Source organism: Microcaecilia unicolor, chromosome 1, assembly GCF_901765095.1.
Source record: "Microcaecilia unicolor chromosome 1, aMicUni1.1, whole genome shotgun sequence".
Lineage (NCBI taxonomy): Eukaryota > Metazoa > Chordata > Amphibia > Gymnophiona > Siphonopidae > Microcaecilia > Microcaecilia unicolor.
The window spans coordinates 301603535-301618040 of record NC_044031.1 but is presented as its reverse complement, the minus strand read 5'-3'; the positions used below and the strand labels follow the sequence as shown (position 1 = coordinate 301618040).

At 45.0% G+C, this 14506-nt stretch overlaps 1 protein-coding gene across 1 annotated transcript in view; it reads left to right on the top strand.

Annotated features, from left to right (window-relative positions):
- The first annotated feature begins 737 nt into the window (after window positions 1-737).
- The window catches only part of PHLPP1 (PH domain and leucine rich repeat protein phosphatase 1), a 588343-nt gene continuing 574574 nt past the window's right edge, over window positions 738-14506 (top strand). The window contains exon 1 of the mRNA XM_030207564.1: window positions 738-2145. Coding sequence (XP_030063424.1) covers window positions 963-2145 — 1183 coding nt within the window. The 5' untranslated portion in view covers window positions 738-962. The remainder of the gene's footprint in view (window positions 2146-14506) is intronic.

Below are 14506 nucleotides of genomic sequence, written 5' to 3'. Positions count from 1 at the left end.
AGGGTAGAAAGGACAGTTGCAGTTCAGACAACCCTGAAGTATTTGAATTTTAATAAAAGCAACGAAAATGTAATTTGAAGTTTGCCCTTTAATTTTCAAAGCATACAACACAAAAAACATATTGTTCATTTGGCACTACATATCACTCTGGGATGAGCAAATCTGTTGGACGTATATTTACGGTATGCATTTGCTGTGAACTCCGGTTTGGATAGGCCAAAGAAGGTTTTTTTTCGAGGATATGCAACAAACTACGTGTCGCTGTCTTCTAGGAAGCAGGTTCCCTGAGCTCTTATCGGGCGCTGCATGGGGATGGTGGTGGCTATTTGCCAACATTTAGCAGGCACGCTACTGTTGTAAGCAGCAACCACCTTGCGGCGCGCAACAGCAGGGGGCGAACTCCCTCTTATTTAAGTTAACCCATCCCACGGCGACAGTAGGAAGGACAGCACGCGCCAGCAGAAAACATTTCGCAGCGTCGTTTCCTACGTAGGTAACTACGTTTCCCAAGATGCTCAGCGGCGTAGCGACGACTCTCTTGCTCTCTATTCACGCTCTGTAGTTTTGAGCCGCCGTCGCTCCTCCTCCCCCTGTCATAACGTCACGAAAATAACCCTGCTGCAACAACTATAATCGCGGCGCGCTACGTTCTCTTCTGTTATCCTTCCTTCGGTCCGTCCCCCCCCCCCCCCCCCCCACTACGCCTCCTTCTGTTAATATTCATGAGGATCGACGAGCTCTCTGCACGTAATGGCGTTGGCAGCTACAGCTGTGGAAGGGCCGCGAGTCGGGTAGTGCACAGCGGCGGAATGCTTCGAATTCCGTCATAAAGCGTCGAACCCGCGCGGCGGCGGCGGTGGTAGCCCATCGCGGTTTGTTTTTTTTGAGGGGGGGTGGGGGGGTTATTCGGGGTTCGTGGAGGTTTTTCCCTCTGGATTCTAGAACGCGGGGCTGACCATCGGATGGAGCCCGCTGAGGGGCGAGTACAAGCACCGGGTAACAGGGAGCGGTCCCCGGCCGCAGCTGTTGCAGAGCAGCCACAGCCACCCCTGGACTCCAGCAGCAGCACCAACGCCTCCGCTCCCCTCAGATTGAAGTTAAAGGGCGGGGCGCCCGCCGGGCAGGCAGCACCAGCAGCAGCAGCACGGCAGGCGGGAAATTCGGTGCCGGCTCCTCTTCTCCTGCACCTCAATGGAAGTCAAGTCCCCGGCGGCACCAACGCCAACTCCCTGCTGTTGAGGCGACGGCGGCTAAAGAGGAACTTATCCACGGCCGCCTCCTCTTCCTCGGCAACGGCCCCGTCCTGGTCGTCGACGTTGAACAGCCGCAGCCTGGACAGGAAGGCTCAGGGCAAGACACGCCAGGCGCTGCCCCTGCTGCTGCCCGCTGACCGCGAGTGGGTGAGGACCGCACCGGAGCGGGGCTGCGTGCACTTGTCTGAGCGGCAACTCTCCTCCGGCCTGAGGCCCGTCCTTTGTACCCTTCACACCGACGCCGCCCAGGTGGCTGCCCGCCTGCTCCGGCACAAGGGGACAGGGGGAGGAGGAGGAGGTGTAGCGGCAGCCGTCAGGGTGCCGGGGAGCGCAGGAGCGTTTTTCCCCTCTCCCACCGCACCGAGCAGCCGCCTCCTCCTCCCTCCCCCTCCCGGTGACCCGGAGCCCGAGAACGACGGTTGCTGCAGACTCCTGACCCCGGCGTCCATCGCTATCAGCAGGAAGACGAGCGACTGCCGCCCGGCGGCGGAGGAGGAAGACTTAGGGGATGAGGATGATGATGATGAGGAGCTGGAGGATGCTCCCTGCCTGGTCCCGCCGCCCCGCACCCTGAGGCTCCCGGACTCGGAGCGTTTGGGCTTGATCCCGGACGGGCTGGATTCCGTCACCCCGGGCTGCCCTTCGGATCCGGAGCGCTCTCCGGTCATCGCTTACCCGCCGCTGCCGGAGAGCGACCCCCCACTGCAGGCCGCCCGCCTGCCCGCCCTGTACGTGCAGTTGCACGGGGAAAGTGTCCGCCGGCTGGAGCCGCACGAGCGGCCGCTGCAGATCCAGAACGACTACCTGCTGCAGCTGGGCTTCAGGGACCGCGGCCGGGTGCAGGAGGAGGGCATGGAGGCCGAGATCGGCTGCCTCATCCGTTTCTATGCAGGTAAGGGCTTGGGTGGTGTGTTCTGCATTGGCACCCTGAACCTGATTTAGGTGACTTGTGTGACAGGTTTATGTTTAGTTATTTCCTTTTCTTGGAGGGTTTTGCCCTCCCCCAGCATTCTGGTGGCTGCTACAGGCTCGCTTCTCCTTTGATTGTAAAGCTGGGTTTTCCTGCTTGAGGCAACGGTGTGTCGGTATTTACGACTGCTAGTGAGCTTGAATTGCATCTCTTTGCCCAAGGTGTTTTTTTATTTATTTATTTTTTATTAAGTGTTAAGGCCCTAAAATGTGCTTTCTAATTTGTGTGAGCAGCTTGATTAAATTGGAAGGGTTTTAAGGTTCAATGGTTTGGTAAGATATTTGTCACAAACATTTTTTTGGCCTAACAAATTTAAGGGAATGAATACATTGGGACAGGAAAAGTAATGTGTTTGGAATAAAACAGTTTCTGAATAGCTTTGCGTTACGCTCGTCTGGTTCCCCCCCCCCCCCCTAAAAAAAAAAAAAATACATATGTGAGATACATAGTTGATTTGCTTCTGTGTGACTGATCAGATATAGCTCTGCTTTTGTTGGGTAGAAGGCTTTCAAATTGGGTTATAGGGTATGCAGTAATGTTCATTTGAATGCCAGACTATTACTGAGCTACTGTGAATTGTAGGAGTGGGAGACCAGAGTTTTTCACCCACCGGTTTGGCATAAAATAGTATTTAACCTGGCTTGTGTCCCATGTTTAGTCTTATGGAAGTTTTGGGCCCCTTTTACGAAGCTGTGTTAGGCACCAGCGCATCCCTTACAGGAAAAAGGGCCTAATGTGGGATGTGCTAAAGTGTTTTGCATTTAGTGTTGCCATCTGTGCACGCTAAGCGCTTGATATTTTTGAGGGGGTTTGTTGGGTGGAGAATGGGTGTGGATGGCCTAATTATCTATCATGCTGACATTACTGCTGTTCTAACTAGGTAGCGTGCCCTTAGCGCTACCTAAATAGGATGAGGTAAGTGTTCCTGCAGTAGTTTTAAAAAATGTGGCAAACTTAGCATTCTGGAAGTAGAAAAAGGATGTGCTAAGCCCATTTCTTAGCGCAGCTTAGTAAATGGGCTCCTGTGATTTTTAAAGAGTTTTGTTAGTGTTTAGCTTGCACCTTTTTCCAAAGCAAGCTTTTATTCAGGTACAGTAGTATTTTTCCTGTCCCTGGTGGGCTCAGTGTTTGTACCTGAGGCAGTTAAGGCTTAAGGGCCCTGTTTACTAAGCTGCGCTGTAGGCGTGCAAACTTCTTAGAGCGCACTAATGCTGGAGGTACCCATAGGAATATAAAGGGTATGTCTATTAGCGTGTGCTAAAAAGTTAGCGCGACTACAGCACGGCTTAGTAAACGGGGCCCTAAGTGACTTGGCCAATGTCACAAGGAACCACAGTGGGATTTGAACCGAGTTCCCTGGTTTTCAGCCTTCTGCTATAACTATTAGGCAGCTACTATGATGGATCGAGGGGTGATACTTTAAACATTTTAATCAAATCATTTTTTTTTTGACCCATAGTTGCAGCAGTTTCTGGATGAATCAAAATACTTAAGATTAATGTAAGCAATTAAAAAATTGCCCTTTCATAACATGCCATTACTCCCCCCTTTCACAATTCATGGTTTGGTGGGGGTGGCCCAGTATATCTGACTTGAAGTAATGGGTTAGATTATATAGACTAGTTTTTTGTAATGTATGACTAATTTATTGTCGTGTTTTTATGTACTCTGCATAGAATAGTAGATGGAGCGGACTATAAATATTTTGAATGAATAAATACATGAAGCTCAGCAGAGTCCATGTTTGGAAATCTGAATCGGGGTTGGTGAAAGCTAAAAGTTGTTTAAACAACTTTTGAAAATTTTCTTCAGGAAAACATTCGGTGCCCTGATGCAAACTTCCAGAGGAGGCCCATGTTAGACTGGACTTTCACTCTCCTGGACTTTGTTTTGAACAGATAAGATGCTGAGTGCTTTATTTTCCCAACCCTGGTTGAATTAAAATCCATAAAATTAATGGAACTATGGACTGTTGATTAGATAGGATTAAACTATAAACCTTTAAATCGATTTGTCATAGGTCATTTCAGTCTTCATGAGGGTTTTTTTGTTGTTGTTTTGCACTTGCCATTCACCTTTTTCAAGGAACACACAGACTTAAATTGACAGGGTTGTTTTTGATGTGCAAGAGGACCTGCTGGGGGAATGAGCAAGAGGGTACAACTTTGTGGGTGTGTGTATATGTGTGTGTGTAATTGTAGTTATATCTATATGTCATTTTTATTTTTATCTTGAACAAGGAAGTTTGAGGTTATAATGGAACACTTGCGTAAAGTGACTGTGATATTTCTATGTAACAATAGCCAGTTGACCAAGTGGGTACAAAAGTTGCCTAGAGAATTAGCCGTACATCCACTAATTTGAATTTTGATAGCAGTGAACCACCACCAAACAGCTACTCTTAACTTTTTGTTGTTGTTAACATTCATTTAAGCAATGATTAGGCATTGCAATGTGCTTCTGAAACATTTATCTCACCAGTTGTGTTTTCACATAGATTGACTGTGTCATAGCCAGAACATCTGTGGTGGTGGTGTGGGGGGAATCTCATCGGGAAAGAAATCTTAGCTTGGTATTGGGATTGTATTTTCCAAAACGTTCTTGTTTAAGGCCTCGTATCCCATTGCTGTCCTGACCTAAGGTGTGTGTATTCATTGCTCAGTTGGGGATATTTAGTTCTTAGATTCTTTTTTTGTCTTAATTTGAATTTGTCCCATACCGGTAGCTAGGCTCTGTTGCTCAGGCATGGTCTCAGCATGCTCAGTTTGTCATGCTGCTGTCATGATATTAAGCCCAAAGTGATGAGTATTGCTTCTCTATGGTGTGTTTTATCCTGAGAGTGCTTGGCTATAAGTGAACCTCAGCTTGAATGTGCCTTCTATCCAAATAGTAGCAGCTGTGCAATTCATGATTTAAATATCTGGGAAAGGTGTATTGGGTATAATATCTGGCTGCAAAAAAGAAAAAGTAAGAATATCTTGCACTGATCTAACATAGCACCATAGAAAATCTCAGCAGCTATAGACCTGCACGGTCCGTCCAGTCTGCCTAACAAGGAGGCCACAGATGAATCTGGCACTCTGTACAGGTTCCACTTCATTCTTAAACACTGATATACTTAATCTCTGTCTCTCCTTGCCAATTTTGGGGCATAGACCGTAGAAGTCTGCCAGTCATTGGTCCTACTTAACCAGCTATTGGAGTTGCCATTGAAGCCCATTCCAGCCTTGATCTGTTTTTGTCATTTATGGGACCCCAGACCATAAAAGTCTGCCTGGCATGGGAGTGACTTTTCCCATGGTCACACTGAGAGCTAGTTGTCTTGCACAGGGTCACACAACTTTTCTTGAATTAGTCTAATGTTAAGCACTGAGAATAAAACTTTGTGTAGTAACTGGAAGATATTAATTGAATGAAAAAAAAATCACTGTCTTTTAGGGTCTGTGGACAGGTTGTTGGGCGGGTTTTCCTATGAAGTAACCCTTAAGAGCAGTTTTGCTGGTATTCCTGCCAAAGTAGGAATGAAGCCAAGAGGAAGACAATGTTTCTGGCCCTGCCTTGCTCCCATGACACTGGAGGAGTGTTGTATAGGCAGTTTGTTTACTGGTGTGAAATGGAAAAGTTTTGAGTGTTTTGGCAGGTTTCTAGGTTCACCTGTAAATGGCAGCTTCATTTGACTTTCATCTCCCCAGTGTTTGGGAACTGCTGTTTTTGGAAGTTAAACCAGCTGACTGGGGGGGGGGGGGGGGGGGGGGAAGGGTGCTTTCAGCTCTTTCTTCTAGGGGTGAAAGAGTTCAGTGTTGGAACCTTCTCAGTTCCAGTGGTATATATTGGTAATAAAACAAATAAAGGCACATTTCCAATTGTGACTCTTTTTTTCTTGTGCTGCAGACATAAGGACATTTTGTTTCCAGTATGAAATATTTCAGTATTTGTATTTTAGAGGAAATATTATTAAGTTTTTGAAAGCTGCCCTCGGTGAATTGGGTGCTGCTGCCCTATTCTCATTGCCGTCCCCAGTGAGCATCATGCAGAGTGAGAAAAACACTATAGAGAGCTGGTGGAAGTGGGGGTGAACTGAAACTCCTGAAAGGAGATCTTTATGTTGAAACCTATGGGTTCATAAACAGTGCCTCTCTTTTATAGGCTTATAATTTTGGACTAAAAGTGCATATGCTGTCCTTCTGTTCTTAACTTAATATAGTATTAATGGTGTCTTTTCATGTTGGTGCTGTATGAATGATGTTTGACATGCAGGAGATCGAGTGCTTGAGACCACAGCAGTGTGTATTTTTGGGTGCAGAGTGGTGGTTACTTGGGTGGGGAATTGTAGGATTATGGGAAAGTGAGCTAAGAGATTCAATATCGCCAGTTCAAAAGTTAGGATGGAAATTGTTCTCCATGTGCAGACTGTTTTCTCCAGAAAGTGTACATATTGGGTATGTAGAATAAAAAATTTAGAGACAATAGTGAGGCAGTTAAGCTCAAGGGCTTCCTTACCTTTTCCAACTGGTGGTGTTGGTTCAGAGTTTACAGCCAGAAACAAAGTGCAGAAAATAGTCTTACATGGTTAAGCCCCTTGAATAACTTCTAAAGAAAAGTCATGTGGAAAGTCATTTGATTTATGCATGTATCTAAAACTTTAAGGATATGTGACAAACTTTTTATAAAGTTGTTGGGATTTTTGTTAGAAAAGCCCGATAGTAGCATGTCTGATTCATACATGTTTTGTTAGTTCTGTGCAAGCAGGATGACAATTTTGAAACTGACTCAAAGTGAGCGGATTGTAGCCCAATTTGTTTCAGAAATTGAAGTGGATTTCTTTTGCAGTGTTTCTTGTTCTCTTGTGTGGCATCCACGAAGAGATTTGTAATTTGATTAAAAAAAAAAAAAGCAGTGAGGCATGCTGTTCCCAGCTCCCACCTTCCTCCATGAGTGTGGCTTCTGCTCCCACCTCCCTTTTACTTTGTCATCCTTAGACTGGGGTTTGCTGGAAACAGATGGATATGTGTTAGAGTAGGATGATGGGGAAAATGAATGATTAGAAACCGCAGTTGCTTCTGTTGATAGAAGTTTGAGAATCAAGCATCTTTTTGTATGTGTGATTTCACTGTGTATCAGATGCCTTATTGCAAATGCTGACATTCTAAAGTGGAGAAAGTGAAAGTTACCAGAGAGAAAAATGTAACCAGTGATGTTAAGTTTGGCCATTTTGTGCTATATATTTCAATCTCCTATGTATAAAACACTTAATACGGAGCAGTTTAAAGAAATTAAAAATGTATATGTATACAGGGGAAAAGACCTCAAAAGAATAGATTCAGCTGTTATCGATCTATATAACCCTGGATCATGGAACTTGGTGCCTATCCTGTTGATAGTTAAAATTGATGATCAAATCATTTGTAGGTATTAAAAAAAAAAGTAGAAATGTTTTTCTCAATTATGGAAAAGCCTTCACTATTCAGAGATCTGGAAACCACCAGCACACACACTATTGGAGACATTGTTCAAGTTTATGAAGCACTTAAATAAGGATCACCAGCTTTCAGTAATGGAACTCCTGTCAAGACTATATACCAAATCAGTTCAATAAGGACATATCTCATTAACATACAAAAATGTTGTTCAAAATATTTAAACTAGTATTAACTTTCAAACCCTACTCAAATATCTATACCAACAAAAGTGAATCATAGACAAACTTTTCTTAGTCTCTTCAGAGATGTTGAGGATGAAGAGACTAAGGTAAGTTAAGGGGATATTTTAAGAATCATGTGATGTCCCTATTGAATTGATTTGGTATGTAGTCTTTTGACTGGAGTTCCATTATTGACTGCTGATCTTTATTTTAAAAAGATTTCACTTCTTTAAATTTGAGTAGTGTCTCCACTATTGTGCATTGGTGATTTCTTGATAACTTATTATTATTATTATTTGCCTAATTGGTCTAAAGAAGTTGAAAAACCATACGGAGTAGGGTTAATGAAATTCTTTCCAACCTATGTGTGTAGCTGTCTTTTTAGTGTGTTTGTCTGACTTGGAAGGAGGGAAGGGTACAACTTGAATGCTGGTAGGCCAAAAGCATGTTGGTTTAGATCAGGGGTTCTCAACCCAGTCTGACTGTTGCACCCAGCCAGTAAGGTTTCGGAATTCCCACGACGAATATACATAAGATAAATCTGCAGACACTGAAGGTAGCATGTGCAGATTTTTCTCATGCATATTCTTCATGGATATGCTGAAAACCTGACTGGCTGGGTGTATCTTGAGTACTGGGTTTAGAAACCCTAGTTTAGATATAAAATTACATGGATTCAGTGACAGCAGCAGGTTGTGAATGGGAATGGAGACTGTCCAATGACATGCTTCAAGTGGAGTGGCCTAGTGTTTAAAGTGGTGTGTCTGTGGGGTGGGCAGGTGTCTGCGTCCAGAAGAGGAAGTATGAAAGGCACACTTCTTAGCGTTGGCTCCACTGTACTGAACAAACGGGTGTTATCCCTTCCTACCAGAAGGTGGAGGTTAAGCCTAAGCGCTGCTCCCAGGCTTATGGATTTGTTGCATGCCTGGTTGAGCGTGGAGCTTGGCTTCACAGCCCCCCAGTTTGCACTTAGTGCCACTGGTTGTGGCTTTGGCTTGGTCTCATGGGACCTTGCCTGGGGGGTGAGGGTCACCATTCCCCTCACCTTCGCCTTGTCAGGTCATCTCCGTTGGTGTGGTCACTTCCCCTGGGTTCCCCTGCAGCCCCCTGGTGAATTCTAGACCTGGCTGCCATTTTTCTTGTATTGGGAATACGGTTCCTTGAAGAGGCTCTCTCAAAAAAAAAAAAAAAAAAAAACCCCACTGGGAAATCCCTTTCCACTTAGGATGTAATACAGGGAAATCATCTATATACTAAGAGAGCTGGGGGAATGAGAGATGATGGGACCTCAGCCGCAGTAAGCCCAGAAGTTAGACAAGCTCATACATGCCTGCCACATGGTTGAAATGCCGGCGGGCAGGTGCTATGGGACTTCCGGCAGCTCAGAACAGCTGCTGACTCCATTTGTGGGTCTGGCTCTGCCTTTCTTTCTGTCAAGACATCAGGTTCTGCAGCAATTTTAAGTAATGCTGCTGCTTCTCCTTTTTTTTCTATGTAGCAGGATCCATCTCCTTCCATGTCCAGTGTTGTTGAGGGGGGGGGGGATTCCCTTCCTCCTAACTCCCTCGGGTCCACTTGCGCGTGTGTGTGTGTGTGGGGGGGAGGGCTGCTGTGGCCCCAGGTGGCTTTTGGCTCAAGAGCTTGGCCCAGATGGTCAAGCAAGCCCTGTTGGTGGGCAGTGGGTTCCTCCCTCCAGTTGGGGGCCCCTGGGGGTCAAATGTCACAGGGCTGAATGCCAGGCTTGGGAGGCATCGGTGCCTTTTTGAGGAGCAGGAGCATATGTGGAGGTCCTGTCAGACTCTGTTCTATTCAGATTTGGAGGATTCTGCCCCCCCCCCCCCTCACAGATGCGGAGGAGGTGGATTGTTGATGAGGTCATTCAGTCTTTAGCCATGCTCAAGCCTACTACAGACCCCTTGGAAGGGGATCCTCTGCTGAAGGGACCTGTGGGGCCCTGAAGCTTTTTCCCCTGCGCAAGACCCTGTTCTGCATGATGTTGGTGAAGTGGGAAACTCCCAATGGTCCTTTTAGAGGTGCCCGATTTTATGGACCATCTTTACTGACTTTCACACCTGAGGAATTGGCGAAGTACTGGTCATTTCTTAAGGTAGATGCTCTGGTCACAGTGGTCGTGAAGGTGACCATAGTGCCAGTTCAGGGGGCTTTGGCCCTTAAGGAATACCACGACAAGAAGGTGGAACTGCCTTGCCTTTTTGGTGGGGGCGTCCAGCATTCAGGTGGCTGTTTGTGGTGGCTATGTAGTGAGCACTATGCTGTGCTGACTGCAACAGCCCCCAAAGTCTCTGGAAGTGGCTTGCCTAGTCTGGCATGGCCTTTTTGGCAGATGTTCTTTATGATCTGGTTCGCCTTGCTTCCCAGTCTGTAGCCGCTTTGGTGATACACCACTGGGTAGCAGATGCTGCCTCTAAAAGTTGTTGCCGGTTACCCTTTAGGGGTGCTTGCTCTTTAGTGAGGACCTCGAAAAGGAGGTGAAGGACATCGGGGAGGCGCTCCTTTTCCAGTTCTTGGAGCTTCAGCAGAAGGGAGAACAGTGCTTCTCTGCGTCCAAGGAGCGCTCTAAGGGGGTGGGTCATTTTCAGTCCAGTCAATTCTCTTCGGGTCAGGGAGGGGGGCCAGAGCAGATTCTTTCAGTAGGGCTCCTTCTGTGACCCAAGGAAGGCTGGTGCCACAGGTTCGTTAGGGGAGCTGTGGCTCCATGGCCTGGTCAGTGAGGATGTGTCAGGCTCCTTGTAGATCCCAGTTGAAGGCAGGCTGTATCTCTTATGGTGCGAGTGGGCCTGCATTACTACTACTACTACTACTACTGTTTAGCATTTCTATAGCGCTACAAGGCATACGCAGCGCTGCACAAACATAGAAGAAAGACAGTCCCTGCTCAAAGAGCTTACAATCTAATAGACAAAAAATAAATAAAGTAAGCAAATCAAATCAATTAATGTGAACGGGAAGGAAGAGAGGAGGGTAGGTGGAGGCGAGTGGTTACAAGTGGTTACGAGTCAAAAGCAATGTTAAAGAGGTGGGCTTTCAGTCTAGATTTAAAGGTGGCCAAGGATGGGGCAAGACGTAGGGGCTCAGGAAGTTTATTCCAGGCGTAGGGTGCATCACATCAGATCAGTGGATTTTGGAGGTGGTTGATCCAGTCCTGGGTTTACCCTGTTTGAAAAGCAAAATTAAGTCCCAGCATGCACTAGGGTAAACCCAGGTCTCGATCAACCCTGTCTTGCAAATCTGGATCCAGTTGGCATCTTAAGCCCTAGCTACTTTAGCCTTTCCTCACAGGGAAGAATTCCATCTCCTTTATCATTTTCATTGCACTTCTCTGTACCTTTTCTAATTCCACTATATATATATATAAAAATTTTTTTTGAGATGTGGTGACCAGAACTGCACACAGTATTCGAGGTGTGGTCACATCATGAAGTGACTACAAAGGCATTATAACACTCAGTTTTGTTTTCCATTTCTGTCCTAATTCCTACCATTATATTTGCTTTCTTAGCCACTGCTGCACATTGAGCAGAGGGTTTCAACTTATCAACAATGACATCTAGATCCTTTTCCTGGGTTGTGATTCCTAATGTGGAACCTTGCATCACGTAACTATAGTTTGGGTTCCTCTTTCCCACATGCATCACTTTACACTTGATCACATTAAAGTTATGTCATTTGGATGCCCAATCTCATAAGGTCGTCTTGCAGTTTAACAACTTTGAATAACTTTGTGTCATCAGCAAATTTAATTACCTCACTAGTTATTCCCATCAATAGATCATTTATAAATTTGTTAAAATCTGCGGTCCCAGCACAGATCCCTGGGGAACCCCACTATCTACCCTTCTCCATGGAGAATACTGACCATTTAATCCTACTCTGTTTCTATCTTTTAACCAGTTTGTAATCCACAATCAGACATTACCTCCTATCCCGTGACTGATTTCTTCAGGAGTCTTTCAAGAGGTACTTTGTCAAATATGTTTTGAAAATCCAAATACACAATATTGACCGGCTCATCTTTTATCCATATGCATATTCACTTCTTTAAAGAAATGTAGTAGATTGGTGAGGCAAGATTTTCCTTGACGTAATCCATATTGGCTTTGTCTCATTAATCAGTGCTTTATGTATATGCTCTGTAATTTTGTTCTTTATAATAGTCTCTACCATTTTGCCCGGCACCAATGTTGGGCTCACCGGTCTGTAATTTCCCGGATCACCTCTGGAATCCTTTTTAAAAATTAGTGTTACATTGGCCATTCTCCAGTCTTGATTTTAAAGATAAATTACATATTGCTAACAATAGCTCTACAAGTTCATTTTTCAATTCTATCAGTACTCTGGGATGTATCCCATCAGGTCCAGGTGATTTTGCTACTCTTCAATTTGTCAAATTGCTCCATTACATCTTCCACGTTTACAGAAATTTGATTTCAATTTCTCTGACTCGTCAGCATTGAATACCATTTCTGGCACTGGTTTCTCTCCAGTGGAAGGAAAATAGGAAGTGGACCGATGACTCGAGATCAGGACAACAGACTATATTATTCACGATGGTTTATTGTAGACTTGACACAGATCGGTGTTTCAGCCATAGACCTGCCTCAGTTGTCTTTGTTGTCTGCGTGAATAAGTAAAACTCCAGAAAGGAGTTAAGTGATGCACTGTGGTCTTGAGAAAGAGCTTTAGTAAAAACGACAGACTCCTGATGCTGGCCTGTAGCCGACACACACACACAGAAAATTTTGAACTTTAAAGGCAGGCGCTCTTTTCAGTTCATTGTACGGAATGCTCGTTTGAATACAAAAGAGCTTGTTGTAATATATTTGCCTAGGATTATTGGTAACTGCTACTGTGAATGGTAAAAGCAACGTAGAACCCTTTTGTACATTTCAAAGTGAATAACATGGACACTAGACTGAATACAACCAGTCTAAATCAAACCTTGCAAGCTCGTTAACCTTTGAGCATCGGGGACTTTTCTGTGCCATACTGAAATGCTAGAAAGTGACCTGGACTATCCCCTTCTTAAATAGTGAGCTGGCTTTGGAGGATGAAAATAAGGGTGTGGAAGAAAATGCAGGATGGAGTGAGGGGTGCAGAGACGGGAAGGGCTGTAATAATGCTGTTGCAGTTCTTCTGTCTGTCTTTCATTTCTCTGGTGTCTCGAACATCATCTCTTTCACCAGACCTAAATGTATGTGTGACCGTAGGCACCCGTGATAGAGTGCGCTAAACACAATACAAATTACCACTCCCTGGACACGATGAAGGAGCTTGTTCAATATTTGAGGGTATTCAGCACCCTCGGAGCTGACTCCTGTGTGTGTGTATGTGACTGGCTATGGAATGTTGTGCTCCTTTCATGCAGAATTAGTTAAGCACCATATCTTTCTGCTTCAGGTTCTGTTTTTTTACATTCCTCTTAACTCATACAAACAAAATTTGAGCAGTACAGAGAGTGTTGGCGGTTCTCATTAAGACTGCAAATAGGCATGTTTATGAAGGTTTTGATGTAGTGCAATGTCTGCTCTGCTGGGTTAAATATCCCTGTAAACAATTTTCACTGTGGTTATGCAATGTTGCAACTTTGCACGTGGCTTGTTATGTAAGCAGCATTTAGTTTTATAATTTTAAATTTTTTGTGGTAACTGTCCACCACAAATGTATAGATAATATCAAGTTGTTCTCCCTATGTTGAACAGTATGCAGCTCGCTATAAAGCCAAAACCCAAAGGGTCACAGGTATCTTATATGGCTTCTCCAATCTGCGTTGTAATCAGTACTTTTAATCATAAATGTCTTCATTTCATATAAATTAACAGTATAAATGATATCAAAGATTGCATGTATTGCCACACAGCAAAGGCTTATTTGAGCAATACCTTGCTATAATCTAAAATAAATATGTATATATAAATATCAAATTCAACATAATACTGCCCAACGTACCTGTTGTAATTTGTTTATTATAAATATCAAGTTCCTTAGCGTCAGCAGCAGAGGAATCCAGAGACTTGTGGGTTGTGCCCATCCACCTGCAGGTGGAGATGGAACTGAACTGTCTCATAGGACAGAATGCTCCTTGGTCAGTCAGCAACTCTAGCAGGTGGATGGACGGTCTCTTGTGAGCTCCTGGTCTCGCCTTAGCTGCTCCTGTTCTGTATCTCAGTTCAGTAGTGTTATGAGGTGTGTGGCTAAGCGGTGCTGCCTTTAGGGGGTACACCTGGTTGCACAGGTCGCTCCCCCACCCTGTTGCCCTCTCCAGCCCTTCTCCATTCTCCTTCCTCAGATTTCTTACCACAGACTAGTGTTTGGGTATTCTATGTTGGCTCACAATGGCTTCTGGAGAGATACTGGTGCTCCCAGTAGCAGGATTGAGAGAGGAAGTGGGTTAGACCAATGGTCTATCTAGCCCATTATCAATCTTCTAACAGTGACCAATCCAGGTCTCAAGTATCTGGCAGAAACCCAATTAGTAGCAACTTTCCATGCTAGCAAACCCAGGGCAAGCAGTGATTTCCCCTATGTAGGGTAGCTGTGTATCGCTAACAAACCTGAAACAGCAGGCAGGTCTCCAGAAGTCTCCCTGGGCTAAGTTGAGTTAAGTTTCATTTATTTCTGAGC